This window comes from Muscardinus avellanarius (genome assembly GCF_963383645.1).
Source record: "Muscardinus avellanarius genome assembly, chromosome: 8".
Lineage (NCBI taxonomy): Eukaryota > Metazoa > Chordata > Mammalia > Rodentia > Gliridae > Muscardinus > Muscardinus avellanarius.
Genome location: NC_137794.1, coordinates 37,953,605 through 37,969,780, shown reverse-complemented (window position 1 = coordinate 37,969,780; position 16,176 = coordinate 37,953,605). Strand labels below are relative to the sequence as shown.

The following is a 16,176-nucleotide window of genomic DNA, read 5'->3' as shown; positions in this document are numbered from 1 at the left end:
TTGGCACAAAGACTCAGTTGCTCTTGCTACATATTTTTATATTATCAGCAAGGATGTTTTTGCTTTTACATTACATCCTCAAAAAAAATCACTGGAAGACAAAGTATTTCCAGTCAAAATCAGTAGCATGGAGGACCTTAGTAATGATGAGGGCTACAGAAGTATTATCCATTCAACAGGGAGTCAGAGGACGTGCACACACCCAGTATGTGCTTGGTTTACCACCTCATCTGGAGTTCATACGCAACTGGTGAATGATGATACTCTCTATAAAAAGAAGAAAAATACAACACTTTTAATTAAGCTGAAACTCAGATTGGTAGTTTATATAAGGATCAATCCCACATCATTTTAGTATAAGACTATAAATGTTAAACAATAAAACAAAAACAGGTACATGATCCTAATAGCATCTCCTGCAGTACTTAGCTATTCTTGGGTACTTCTTTATTTTGGTGAATCTGTTCTACCTCCAAAAGCCCTTTAGAAAGCATGTCTAATATTTTAACAATATTAGGAATGGGCATGGTGGTGCGGGCCTGTAATCCCAGTACTTGGGAGGCAGAGACAGAAGTTCAAAGTCCATCTGGCTATTTAGCAAGATTCTTTTTTTTTTTTTTAACTTTTGATAGTGGGGATTGAACCCCAGGACATTCTACCTCGGAGCTAGACCCCCAGCCCTATATTGAATTATTCAATTATATTGGGCTCATTGAATTACTGAGACTGGCCTAGAACCTGGGATCTCCCTGTGTCAGCCTCCCAAATACTGGTGTTACAGGTGTGTGCTGCCACACTTGGCTGGGATCCTGTCTTAATGTGAAAAGGGCTGTGAGTGTAGCCCAGTGTTAAAGCACCTCTGAGTTGCGTGTGTGTGTTTGTACACAAAATGTATATATGCATTATATATACAAAAATATAAAATAAATAAAAATATATGTTTTTTATATATGAACATATATACATAAACATATGTATGTATGTATGTATGTATGTATGTATGTATGTATATGTGGTCAGTATTACCCAGGAGAAAACTGAACACAAATACTATAATTGTAATTATTATATACAAGCCTCATAATAGGAAAATAGACTATTTTCTGTATTCTCTGTTATCCTAACCTTTTTGTTCTGAACACTTTTCACATCCTTTAATTATCTTTTTGTGTACATGGATTTGAGTTTTAATAAGGAGACATTATCTGTTCCTAAGAAGTCAATAAACCCAGGAGACTTATTTTGTTTCTGAGTCTTTTTGCATGACTGTATATGCTTTTAGATATAAATTTATTCCAATAAAATTTAAAAATGAGATCAATATAGTAATTAGAATAGTCCAGCCATTATATAGAGATTTAATATTTATCATTTTGGTTGATCTTTTTCTTTATGACTTCATGAATACATTTATTTTTAATTAATAATTAAAGATGATTTATTGAGGCTCTACACTGTGCTCAGCATGGAACTATACCTGGGAGAAAAAAGAGATAGCCAGTCCTACCACTGCTAAGATCATACAAAGCAGAGGAAAGAAAACAACTAAGCCCCAGATAATTTTTCCATCTGAAAATTTAATTACCTCCCTGTCAAATTCCCCTCCCCCCAAATGTTGTGCTATTTACACTTTATTTATACTTTATAGTTAATGCCTAAGAAACAGTAATTAAATCACAGTACATCACAAGGTCTGTGCTAGATGTGTACAATGTACCATCCTCTGTGGGGGGAAAAAATGTTTCTCAATTAGGTTTCATTAACTGTGCCTCAGAAAGGCCACTAGGTGGAGATATTTTTATTCCTTTGCTTATTTTTATTCCTTTCCTTATTTAAGAGTAAACCGATGAAAGCAAAATAAAATGAAATATATAAATGTCTCATACACTTAGGAAAATTTAGCTATGAAGACTTTATGAGGCCTTTTTTTTCAGCACCAAGGATGGAACCCAGGGGCATTCTACCTCCGAGCGAGACTCCCAGCTCTATTTTTTTATTCTTTTTTTTCTTTTGGTGGTACTGGGGGTGGAACCCAGAGGCTTTCTACCTCCGGGCTATACTCCCAGACATTTTTTATATTTTATTTGGAAACAGGGTCTCACTAAGTTTCTGAAAGCCTCACTAAGTAGCTGAGGCTGGCTTTGAACCTGTGTGATCCTTCTGTCTCAGCCTCCCAAGCATGGGGATTACAAGCGTGCGCCACCACTCCCGGTTTATTCTTTCTAATTCTGAAACAGAGTTGCAAAGGGCCTTGATTAGTAGCTAAAGCTGTTGGGGGGGTGGGGGGGACTAATCCTCTGGTCTCAGCCTCCCGAATGCTGGGATTACAAGCAGGCACCACCATGCCCGGCTATGAGGCTTTTAGTACATATAAATTTTTACTATAGCAGAAACCCTTAAAAATATTTATTTTAAACTGGGTATGGTGGCAAACACTTATAATCCCAGTACTTGGGAGTCTGAGACAGGAGGATCATGGGTTCATGACCAGTTGAAGTAATTTAGGCTTTCTGCAACTTAGTGAGACCCTGTTTCAAAATGAAAAATAAAATAGGGCTGGGGGGTAATTCAGAGGTAAAATGCTCCTGGGTTCAATCCCTTGTGGCACACACTCCCCAAACACACACACACACACACACACACACACACACACACAGAACAAAACAAAACAAAACAAAAAAAACCCTATTTTATTTCAGCAGGGCCTGGTGGTACAGGCTATAATACCAGTTCTTGGAAGGCTAAGACTGGAGGGGTATTAACTCAGAGGTAGAATGCCTCTGGATTCAATCTCCAGTAAAACACACACACACACACACACACACACACACACACACACACTATTTCATTGTTTTGCATTGAAAGATTGTTCTGAAGCCAGGAGTGGTGGCACACACTTGTAATCCCAGCACTTGGGAGGCTGAGACGGGAAGATCACGGTTCGCAGACAGCCTCAGCCACTTAGTGAGGCCCTTTGCAACTCAGTGAGATCCTGTTACAAAATAAATTAAAAAAATAGGGCTGGGAGTGTAGGTCAGAGGTAGAATGCTCCTGGATTCCATCCCCAGTACCGCAAAAAAAAAAAAAAAAAAAAAAATATATATATATATATATATATATACACACACACACACACACACACTCACTTCTTTAAATGTCTAAAAATGAACTGGGCATGAAAAATAAAATAGGGCTGGTGCATACCTGTAATCTCAATATTTGAGAGGGTGAGACAGGAAGATCACAGGTTCAAGCAAGTAGTGAGGCTTTCATCAACCTAGTGAGAAACTGTTTCAAAATAGAAATAAAATAGTCGGGAGTATAATTTAGAAGTAGAGTGCCTCTGGGTTCAATTCCCAATAGCTCGCGCGCACGCACACACACACACACACACACACACAGTTTAAAAATGTATTCAAGCTGGGTTTGGTGGTGCACACTTTTAATCCCAGCACTTGGGAGACTGAGACAGGAGGATGGCACAGGTTCGAAGCCAGCCTCAGCTACTTAGTGAGGCTCTCAGCAACTTAGTGAGACCCTGTTTCCAAATAAAATATAAAATAGGTCTGGGAGTATAGCCCAGAGGAAGAAAAGCCTCTGGGTTCTACCCTACCAAAAAAAAAAGTGTTCAAATCTTCAGGCACACACAGGAAAGCACTAACTAAAACATTACAGAGTCTAGAGACTGGAGGATGGTGGTTCCTGGACAGACTCAGTTACTTAGTGAGGCCCTTTGCAGCTCAGTGAGACCCTGTTTCAAAATAATAAAAAAATAGGGCCGGGGGTGTAGCTCAGAGGTAGAATGCCCCTGGGTTCCATCCCCAGTACCGCAAAAAAATTATAATGAAAAGATAATAAATAAAAACTAGAATCTAAGATTAAAGTGGTTTTTCTCACTAAACACTTTCTTTAAAAATGTCTGTATGCCTCAAAGAAGGAAAAGAACTAGTTTCTTCCGTTTTAGACTCGGTTTAAAAAGCATAGGAAACAAATTTTAAAAGTGGAATCCAGAATTATTCTTATTATAGGTGTAATTCAGTAATTCAGAAAGAATTCTTGTGTCTTTGCCTCCTCGATACAAAATGAGGGCATTCTACCCTCTAACATCTCTTACAGGGTTTACAGTTTGTGCTACTCCAGTGCCTTCCTCTTTCTTCTTGAATATGCAAGCCTCTTAATCCAAGAGTTGCCTTCTCTTTATCCATTTTATCTAAATCTCTTTAGCATTTTTCAATCTTCACAATAGCAATAGGTATTTAGTATTAGTGTTTGGTAAAAATGCTAATATGGCAAAGGGTCTATACATAGAAGAAACAATGCCTTGGTTCAATCGGTACATCCATTATTTACATTAGCAAGCTGGGCATGACGGTACACTCTTGTGATCTCAGTACTTGGAAGGCAGATTTGAGACCAATCTCGGCAATTCATTGAGGCTCTCAGAGACGACTTAGACCCTGTTCCAAAATAAAAAATAAGATTGGGTAGGGGTGTACCTCAGAAGTAGAATGATCCTGGATTCCATTCCCAGTACCACCAACAAATAAATTAGCAAACTGGTAATTCTGGTAAGTGTGTATATGTGTGTGTGTGTGTGTGTGTGTGTGTGTGTGTGTGTGTGTGTGTATGTGTGTGGTACTGGGATGGAACCCAGGAGCATTCTACCTCCACGCTATACTCCCAGCCCTATTTTTTTTTTTTTTTTTTTTGGAAGCAGGATCTCATTAAGTTGTGGAGGGCCTCACCAAGTAGCTGAGGCTGGCCACGAACCTGAGATCCTTCTGTCTCAGCATTCTAAATCCTGGAATTATAAGCAGGCACCACCATGCATATGCTGGTAATTCATATGTAAATTGGAATGTCTCAGATATACTTGAGAATGCCAAAAAACTGGTTATTGTATATAAATTCTACTTTAATAATAAAATATGGCACCTAATATTTATATCCTAAACTTTATTTTAAAAATACAATTAGCCTGGTGTGGTAGTGCACACTTGTAATCCCTGCGCTTGGGAGGCTAGACAGGAGGATCTCACAGGTTCAAAGCCAGCCTCAGCTACTTAGTGAGACCCTGTTTCCAAATAAAATATAAAATAGGTCTGTGAGTATAGCCCCTGGGTTCCACCCCCAGTACCCCCCGACACACAAAAAAAAAAAAAGAAAGAAAAGAAAAGAAAAAGACAAAGAAAAAAGATACAATTATGTCTAAAATATCTTGTTTTACATACATGGAGACATATCTCATTTCCAAAGATAGTGCAATAAGATCTAAATGATAGAACTTATTAATTAAAATATATCAAGCATATAATTAAATCTATAGTTTCTTATCTATGTTTTCTTCAAATCTCAGCTGAATTTACTTAGTTAAGAATCATTCAACTGTAAGAACTAAATGTTTTACACCATTAAGCGTCAGCAACTTAATAAGACTCTGCTTCAAAATTAAACAAAAGAAACAAAAATACCCAGCGGTATTCTACCTGTGAGCTACAACCCTAGTCCTTTTTATTTTTTGTTTTGAAACAGAATCTCATTAGGCTGTCTTGCTATGTTGCGGAGGCTGTCCTCAAACCTGTGATCCTCCTATCTCAGCTCCCAAGTACTGAGATTACAGGTATTTGCCACTATGACCAGAAAAAAGTCAAACATATATGATTTGTTTGTTTGAAGAAACTCATTACACAGAGAAACACACCACAGCTGTGGAGTTCACAGTTGCCGATAAAAATTTAATGCTTCGGAAATTAGTGCCACTATGTTTCTGTACAAAAGAAGGAGGAAGGACAGAATTCCAAAGTCTCTTTCTGTTTTTTTTTTTTTATAATTTAATACAATAAAAAATAATGTTTACTTTCTACTGAAGCTGCAAACTCAGCAAAATATATCCCATACTCTACGTTTATCCCAGAATAAGGCCTAAGTACAGGTCATTTGGGGCCTTTAAAGTGATTTCAGTATAATCAAATATATTTCTGTAATAATTTTCTCTTGTTTTTTTTTTTTTGCAGTACTGGGGATGGAACACAGAGGCATTCTACCTCCAGGTTATACCCCCAGCTATATTTTATAATTTATTTGGAAACAGGGTCTCACTAAGTTGCTAAGACCCGCACAAAGTAGCTGAGGCTGGCTTCGAACCTGCGCGATCCTCCTGTCTCAGCCTCCCAAGCGCTGGAATTACAAGCATGTGTTACCACATCCTGCTTAATTTTCTCTTTTTATGGACATATTTTTATGACATTTGTTAATTTATAAAGCATTTAATAGTTTAGGACCAAGGATCATAGTTAATTACATCCTCTATCAGCAAATTGTAACAAATACACTTAAATTTTGGGTTCTCTGATATAGGCACTTATTAACATAATTTCTTTTTTTCTAATCAGAAGGAAAAAATCCTTAAATCTGAATAGTCATATACATATGGATTTTTATATATTTTTAACATTAACAATTTACCAAAATGCATTAATACATTTTTTCCTATATATAAAAATATATTTTCTCAAGTGTTAGCTGGATGTTTTTCCTTTAAAAAAACTTCAGGTAACATATTTAAGTACAGTGTTATTATTCCATTAGTTTGATATGATATAGCTTATTAGTTCATTCTTCATTATACTAGCTACTTGATTTCTGACCTTACTATGTAGTTACTCTCTGTGCATGGTATCTCAAAATTTCTGGCCCATCAGACAACTTAAATTTAAGTTCAAAGCTGTGTCAATGAGACAGGATTTGGGCAGACGTCTGGGGGAGAATGTCTCTTGAGTGCTAAAGTGGGGTGACCTCACAACAAATTACAATTTTGTTTCTTTCCAGGAGAGCTCCTTGGTTATGGAGTAGAAAGATGTACTCCTTGGAAAGTCAGTATCTCCCTCTCAAGTGATGCATACTTTTACTCTGTCAAACCCTCTGAACTTTAAAGGTCAGCACTAGTACATTAGAGCAGATCACTTCAATACCTAGCTCTGAGTTCACACCCCAAAGACACAACAATGGGAGCTCAGTTTATAGCAGGACGTTGCATCAGTGAAGGAGGGTTACTTCATCCATAGGAAACCATTTCCTCTTGGAGACTGCATCAGTTTGCAGGCTTCACAGTTCCCATGGCTCCCTACTTACCAGCAGCTCTGCCTGGAGAAAACCAAGCCAGATGGGGTAGTGGCTCACACCTGTAATCTCAGTACTTGGGAAACTGAGACAGGAGGATTGCAGGCTTGAGGACAGCCTCAGTAAACAGTGAGATCTCATCAACCTCGCTAGTCTCTGTTCTAAAAAATAGGGCTGGGGGTATATAGCTCAGAGGTACAACACCCCTAGAATTGGTCCCTAGTATCTCACACACACACACACACACACAAAGAAAGAATGAATGAAATAAACCAAGCCAGTTTAGGAATATGCTACTTTTTCTTTCTTGCTGTCCTCAGGGTAATTTACACACACACACACACACACACACACACACACATACACACACAACAACAACAACAACAACAACAACAACAACAAAAACCCTATATTCTATATTCCATTCAGAAGCAGAAGTACTAGATATATTTACTTTTATGTTTTTCATCTTTATAAAATGCTTCAGGATTCAGTCCTGTTATTATCACATTCAGGAATTAATCAGAATTCTGATAAAACATCTGTTTTAAATAGGAAGTTCAATAAACATCCTCTGTTGACTTGGACTTGTATTCTTTCTTTCGGATTCAGCTCAGCTAATTAAAAATACTTCCAATAATCAGTTCTGTCATTTGCTCCGGAAAACTTTTGAACCAGATGATATAAACTCACTTGGGATTTCTCAACCACCTAAGAGCTGTGTACTTATTTCCAGAACATTTCCCACTCAACCATCAGTGCAAATCTTCCCATTACCTTCCCAGGTTACAGGAGTTAACAACAATCACACTTATGACTAATAACTTCTTTTTCAGGATAGCTAATCTTTATCTCCAGTATAGAAGTCATTTGTCAAGTACGAGCTAATTAAAACTAGTTTCCTCATATATATATGACATTAACTATAAATAAAAACTAGTACAGCCAGGCTTAGTGGCATGTGTCTATACTCTCAGCTACTTGGGAGGCTGAGGCAGGAGGATAGCACATTTGAGGCTAGCCTTGGAAATTTTATTTTGAGCCCTGTCTCAAAAAATTTAAAGGGCTGGGTTAGGTGTGGTGGCACATGCCTGAAGTTCCAGTATTTGGGAGGCTGAGACAGGAGGATCACAGGTTCAAGATTAGCATCAGCAATTTAGCAAGACTCTTAACAACCTAGCAAGACCCTTTGTCAAAACAAACAAACAAAAAAAATCAAAATAAAGGGCTGTGTGTGTGTGTCAGAGGTAGAATGCCCCTGGGCTCAATCTCCAAAGGGGGGGAGGGGGGCTCTAGAAAGTGTCCCTGGGTTCAATCTTAAGGATTATTCTCCCCAAAGAAAAGAAAAGTGAAAAGTAGATAAATATTTGCACCAACCATGCTCAGGTTCTACTTTTCTGGACACTGATGCTAAATTTTTAAAATCTATTTTTAAATTTAGAACTGATTGTTGTTGTGGTGGTGGCGGTTGTAGTGGTCCTGGGAACTTAACCCAGTAGCCTTCTACCTCCAAGTTATATCCTCAGCTCTGTTTTATTTTTATTTTTATTTTGAAACAGGGTCTCACTAGGTTGAAGAGTGTCTCACTACTTGCTGAGGCTGTCTTCAAACCTATGATCCTCCTGTCTCAGCCTCCCAAGTACTGGGATTACAGACATGTACCACTGTGCCCTGCTAGATTTATAACTGATTTTTGATCCTGGCTTCATCATTAATGAGATAATTAGGCATCTCTAAGCCTCAGAATTTTTCTTTGTTTTTTCTTATTTATTTATTTATTTATTTATTTATTTATTTATTTATTTATTTTTAGTGGTACTGGGGTTCCTGGAAGCCCTTCTACCTCCGGGCTACACTCACAGACCTATTTTATACTTTTTTATTTTTGGAAACAGGGTCTCTTATGCCAGCTCGGCTGGCTTCGAACCTGCGCGATCCTCCTGTCTCCGCCTCCCAAGCGCGGGGATCACAAGCGTGCGCATCACAAGCGTGCGCCACCACGCCCGGCTTCATTTTTATTTTGGGGGAGGTTTTCTGTTATCGTTCCTCTTCTTTAGTAAAAGGGACAACTATCCTCTTGATCCCTAAGGTGTGGCTCAGCACCAACTAGCTCTGACTACAATTCTGTCCATCACAGACACATATATAACATTAGCATCAGTGTAGAGACTGAAGGCATTCCACCTCCAAGCTGTATCCTCAGCTCTATTTTATTTTTATTCTGAAACAGGGTCTCACTAGGTTGAGGAGACTCTCACTACTTGCTGAGGCTGTCTTCAAACCTATGATCCGGAGAAGCGAGCCATCTTCAGTTCTTAGTGTTAGCAGCATCTTTAAGCTGCTCACTAAGCAATAGAACAGCATGTCATAGGATGACTAAGGGGGAATGCCAGAATCCCGAAAGATGATAGCCAAATGCTAAACCAGAAGCCAAGATAAGCGGATTTGCCAGGGTTGACACAGCCTTTTAGTGGCAGGAGAGAGTGTTACTCCAGTCTCTTGGGTTACAGCTCTAATCTTTTCAGTCTCTCAGGTACTAGTCTGTGGTTCTCTGGATGTTCTCCTTGATATCTATCCTAAATCTGACTCCTGTGTGTTTGGAAAAAAAAAAAAGAATAAGCAGGGCTTCTTGCTGAGGGACACAATGGAGCCTACACGGCTACTGTACTTTTAGCTTGGGTGACAGGATGGATCAACTGATCCTTGTTGAGCTGGAGAATAAAAAGAGAAGGAAGAGCCCTGGAGAGGGAATGGTGAGGTGTTGAGAGTGGCTTTTATTTATTTTTATTTATTTATTTATTTATTTATTTATTTATTTATTTATTTTGGTGGTACTGGGGGTGGAACCCAGGGGCTTTTCTACCTCCGGGCTATGCTCCCAGACCTATTTTATACTTTATTTGGAAACGGGATCTCACTAAGTTGTTGAGAGCCTCACTAAGTGGCTGAGGCTGGCTTCGAACTTGTGCAATCCTTCTGTCTCAGGCTCCCAAGCGCTAGGATTACAAGCATGCGCCACCACATCCGGCCCAGAGTGGGTTTTAGACAGTAGAGTTGGAGATGTACAGAATGAAGCTGGAGACACGGCTGGAGATAGAAGTTTGAGTGTTGTTAGCATACAAGCGATAATTGCAGCCAGGGGGACATATCTGAGCAAGTATGTAGAGTAGGAGTGGTTTTTGCTAGAGATGTGGGGGACACTAATACTTAACATGTATGTATAAAAGAAAAACGAGAAAGGGAAACTGAGGCAGAGCATTGCGTGATAAAGGAGACCCAAAAGAGATGGACATCTTGGTGTGCATCTGTGTGTCTGTGTATGATACTGGGGATCAAACCCAGGGGCACAGTACCATTGCGCTATATCCCCAGACCTTTTCATTTGTTTGTTTTGAGACAGGTTCTCACTAAATTGCCCAGGCTGGCCTTGAACTTGCAATCCTCCTCCCCCAGCCTCCCAAGTCACTAGAATTACAGGTGTGTGCCACCACGCCTGGTAGATTAGATGTCCTGAGATGAAGAGAAAATTGCATAGCCTAACTCATTGTTACCAAAGACCAGAGGTTTATTTTCCGGAAAAGTTGACCTAAGAACTTCTGGACTTAGGCACAAGAACAGGTGCCACAGACTGAATGTGGGAGCTTTATACATGGATTCTCAACTCACCTCCCCTGACCTAGTCCCAGAATGCATGGAGCTTGGTCCTGAGAGGTTACTGAAGGAGTGGTTCTTTCTAGAAACAACTGGAAGATGCACTTCAAAACACATAGGTAGAGAGGAACATACATAGGTGAAAGCAGTAGGAGACAGGACTGGGGCAAACAGATTCATCTTAGACAAAAGGACAACAGCTGTGCGGCAGGCCGAGGGGCAGCCGGGCCAGATGGAGGAGGGAGGCAGAGGGCAGCTCTAAGAATGCCTCCCAGGAAAAGATGAAGCTGATGTGTTTAAGTGTTTGGAAAAATTACTGATAGGCATTTGGCAGATCTAATGGAGCATTTGGAAAAAATAAAGATAGATACATAGAAAACCAAGCAGATGAAAAATTAAGGGAATTACTCTTTTGTAGGGAGAAAAGTAGAAGCAGGAAGACAGCATACTTATAGTATACTACTTAGCTCAGCAAGGAAGAATCCCTACATTTACATTGTATACATACACACAAACATAGACACACACATACACACACACACAAATTCTGGCTGCTTATGTGCTGCAGCCATTTGGTTTGGTTTTTTTGGTGTTGCAGATTGAACTCAGGAATGTTCTGCCTCCAAGCTACACACCCCCAGGCCTATTTTATTTTGAAACAGGGTCTCACTAAGTTGCTGAAGGTTTCATTAATTTGCTGAGGCTGGTCTGAAACTGGGGATCCTCCTTTTTTTGTGTATGGTATTGGGGATGGAACCCACAGGGATTTTTACCTCCGAGCTATACCTCTAGACCAATCTTTCTTTCTTTCTTTCTTTCTTTCTTTCTTTCTTTCTTTCTTTCTTTCTTTCTTTCTTTTCTGTCTGTCTGTCCTTCCTTCCTTCCTTCCTTCCTTCCTTCCTTCCTTCCTTCCTTCCTTCCTTGCTTCCTTCTTGTGGTACTGGGGGTAGAACCCAGGGGATTTTCTACCTCCGAGCTATACTCCCAGATCTATTTTATATTTTATTTGGAAACAGGGTCTCACTAAGTTGCTGAGAGCCTCACTAAGTATCTGAGGCTGGCTTCGAACCTGTCCGATCCTCCTGTCTCAGCCTCCCAAGCCCTGGGATTACAAGCATGTGTCACCACGCCCGGCTTATTCTTTATATTGAAACAGGGTCTCACTGAGTTGCAAAAGGCCTCACTAAGTAGCTGAGACTGTCCATGAACCCTGATGCTCCTGTCTCAGCCTCCCAAATGCTGGGATTACAAGCATGTGCACCACGCCTGGCTTGCAATCCTCCTTTCACAGCCTCCCAAGTGCTGAGATCACAGGCATGTACCAAGATTCCAGGCTATGTGCTACAGCCATTGTGTAAAGAATAGTTTACCACTGGGCCAAGAAACTTGCAAAGCCAGATTGGTCACCACCATAACTCCCTCATGACAAAGAAAGGGACAAAAATGGGGGAGGGGTGAATTATAACAAGGACTTAAACTCTTCACTTTGGCCTTCTGATGGGTGGTAAAAGCAGGGTTAAAGACTGGGTATATCTGCCTCTGTTTTGCATCCATTTCCCTTGCCAGGTCACCTTGGGTTCCAGGAACAGCAGGTCTGATCTATAAACATCTTTTGATTAATCAAAGCTGTCCCCTACACAGGAAATAGCAACTTTTTTTTTTTTTTAATCACCAACAAGGGCCTCACCCCCACCAATCTTGAGATAATAATGGACCAGGCCACACCTGATCAGGGCCACCTGCATTATCATTTGTGCAGAGACTCTAGCTATGCAAACCCCCAACTCCTACCGGCATTTCCTTCCAACAAAACCTCAAAGTCACTGTCAGTCACTCTAAGACAGGGTCCCTTTCCCAGGATAGCTAGGAGGATGGGTGAAAGGAAAGAGGAAACAAGTTGCAGGGTAACATGTTTAATCATCAAAACAATAATAGGAAAGCAAAAATATTTAAAATCTAGAAATAAAAAGTCAGAATACAAGCTCATTATTCATAAATACAGAGATAACCCAGGCATGGTTTTGCACGCCTCTAATTTCAGTACTTGAGAGACTGAGACAGGAAGATCCCACATTTGAGGCTAGTGCAGAGTAACTTAGTATGACCCTGTTTCAAAATAAAATATGTGAAAGGGCTGGGGATATATCTCAGAGGTAGATGGACCCTGGGTTCAATCTCTAGTATCCCATATACCCCCCCAAAGGAAAAATATACAGAGATAGACACCAGAAGAAATAGCGAAAAGTAGACAATGGTTGTTTCCAGGGGAAACTCTTAGGGGGTCATCAGGAAGAAGGTAAGAAACATCTATTTTTATTGTCTTTTTACCACTAGCTGATATTTTAACTATGTGTATGAATCCTTTAAGAAAAATTAAAAGTTGCTGGGCATGGTGCTTAATCCCAGTACTTGGGAGGAGGATCGCAGGTTCAAGGACAGCCGTAACAACTTAGTGAGACTCAGCAACATAGAGAGACCCTTTTTCAAAACAAAAAATAAAAAGGACTAGGGGTATAGATCAAAGGTAGAATGCTTCTGGGTTCAATCCCTAGTACCAAAAAAAAAAAAAAAAAAAAAACAGAAAAGAAAAAGAGAAAGGAAGAAAGGAAGGAAGGAAGGAAGGGAGAGAAAGTTAAGTTGAGATGGCACGTGTTTGTAATGCCTGTACTTGAGATGCTGAGACAGAAGGATTGCAAGTTTGAGGATAGCCTAAGCAATTTAGCAACACCCTGTTTCAAAATAAAGAATAAAGTAGGGCTGGGGGTATATCTTAGAGATAGAACATCCTTGGATTCAATCCCCTGCACCACCCAAAACAAACAAAATAAAGAAAAACAAAGGAAAGTTATTAGAGAACAAATGGGCCTTGTGCAAGCAGAGACACACACAGTGTTATGTCCTGTCAGAAAGCTTAGCTGGCGAAGGAAGGAGACTTCGCGGTAGCCACAGAGGACTCCACCACTGAAGGAAGAATTTTGCTAAACTGGACAATGTCAGAGCACATTTATATTCTGTAATAGAGATTGCAGGTGAAAAGCTGACACAGCAGAGGACAACAACAACAAAAAGATGCTGCTGGAGGAGGATGTAGAAGGGAAACACTAAATTTTCTCTTTATTGGGAAAATTTGGGAATAATTCATTCCTATTCACTGGGAAATCTTTTTTATGCCCCTCTCATTACCTCATTGTCTCTGCCATCCAGCCTCTGACACACATGTGCACTTTTTTTTTTTTCAGTGCTGGGGATCATTTTTGTTCAGTGCCAGGGACTAATACATGTTAGGCAACCGCTCTACTATTGAGCTATGTTATGGTCCAATCATGCTCTTCTTATCTATATTTCTGTGATTTTTCCAACCAGAAGTGTATTTTCCCCCCAAGATTCCGAATCTATTAGGAAATGAGAAATTCAAATGTTTTTACATCTTGTATTTTTGAACATATTTTAATTTCACTGAAATTACACTTTCTTCCTACTACACATCAAAACTATTTCTTCATTTTCTTTCTGAAGAAACTCAAGTAAGAGATCTGGTAACACCCTTGATGAATACACTAAACATTCTAGAAAGTGTCCAATTGCCACTCATCAATCAGCCCTCCCTGCACATATAGTAGAAAGGCCCATGGAAATGGAATAGCCCTGTTAGAGCAGATGACCTGGCTGTAAAACTCACACTGTCAAGACATACTAAGTGCTTACGATTGTGGTCTATATCAGAACATTTCTGGGCTCCATGTGAGGTGGCTACCATCATGGTATGCTGAAATAGTCAATACCTTAAAATTATTATCAGGAAAGAAGACCAGGGTCTTCTCTGCAGCCCTGCATTTTCCTCTCATCCAGTCCCCCAGACCCTTTAGTTTTTCAAGGTGGAATCTGAGTAACAGCTGTACATGTCAGCCATGGTAAGACCCCTTTTATTTACACGTGTAAGGACAGAAGATTCTACACTTATAATTGCATTCACTCCTACAAAAACCCATTAAACTGCAACTCAACTTAAAAGCGTTCTATTCACAAATGGAAGCTAGATTTGGAGTGTATTTAATCCTCCACCTCCCATCCCCATTGGATTTTACTTCTAATGTGGTTGAAAACAAAGCCATCCAACAAATGTAAAATTGGTTCTAAAATTACAAAGAAAACCTGCCATGGCAGTTACTCATTATCATTTCTGAAAAGTAACTATGTGTTGTTCTGTCCAGTTTTCTTAGTAGTTATGCTTAGTAGGTAGCTCTACACCAAAATCCCATACAGGAGCTATTAAGCCTTTCGGAACTCCCTTCCAGCGGATGGTACAGCCTTCTAGGAGGAAATGACGTAAGCAGGGTGTGAGCAGGTGAAAGCAAAAGCATCAGCAAGTGACACTAAGATTCTGCTAAAAGGCACTGAAGGGTGGTAGGTCGAGTCTAAAGAAATACAGGGTTTGGTTTTTCTTGATGCCCTCACTTGCTCCAATACAGTATGTCATGGTGAGCAAGACAGAATACTTCAAAAATGCCAGGTAAGTATTAGTAAAAACTGTGAATTTCTTTGTTTTTTTGAAAGGCTGGATGTCTACTTTATGAAAGGAGAAAATTACCTTAAAAAATAAAAGCCAGGCGTGGTGGCACACCTGCAATCTCAGAACTTTGGAGGCTGAGACAGAAGGACCACAGGTTTGAGGACAGCCTCCGCAAGTAGTAAGACTCAGCAACCTAGCCAGACCCTGTTTCAAAACAAAAAATAAAATTGAGTGGGGAGATGGGATATAGTTCAGAGGGTAGAATGCCTCTGGGTTCAATCCCCACTACCATCACTATAAAAAAAAATGCAAGTCAGTATTCTAAATGATAAGCTCTCTTGTTTAAACTTGCCCCAAATAATATTTCATACATATATACATATTTTTTCTATTTTTATTTTATTTTTTTATTTTTATTTTTTGGTGGTACTGGGGTTCCTGGAAGCCCTTCTACCTCTGGGCTACACTCCCAGACCTATTTTTATATTTTTATTTGGAAACAGGGTCTCCTAAGCCAGTGTGTGCGGCTGGCTTTGAACCTGCGCGATCCTCCTGTCTCCGCCTCCCAAGCGCGGGGATTACAAGCGTGCGCCACCACGCCCGGCTATATACATATTTTTTCTGAGGGGTGCCTTGTATTGAACTTAGGGTCTCATTCAGCAATATCCAACCACTGAGCTATACCCAACCCCAAAATCAGTTCTTAAGCTGTCTTTTCCCCCAATTTTTCTCTTGCCTTCAACCTTCCAATCCCCTTAGCATGGCCTGTCTTGAACATGGTCATTGGATATTTTATAATACATGTGCTGATAACTGCTGAACAGTAGGCAAAGAGCTGCCTCACGTGCCTGTGAATACTATGGAGTAGCCACATCTGCCACCTACAAACAATTCAA

General features: G+C 39.9%; 1 protein-coding gene across 1 annotated transcript in view; it reads right to left on the bottom strand.

Moving 5' to 3' along the window:
• Positions 1-226: 226 nt before the first annotated feature.
• The window catches only part of FILIP1 (filamin A interacting protein 1), a gene marked incomplete at both ends in the record, with an annotated part of 274,463 nt that continues 258,513 nt past the window's right edge, over positions 227-16,176 (bottom strand). Inside the window, one exon of the mRNA XM_080700607.1 lies at positions 227-267. Coding sequence (XP_080556733.1) covers positions 227-267 — 41 coding nt within the window. The remainder of the gene's footprint in view (positions 268-16,176) is intronic.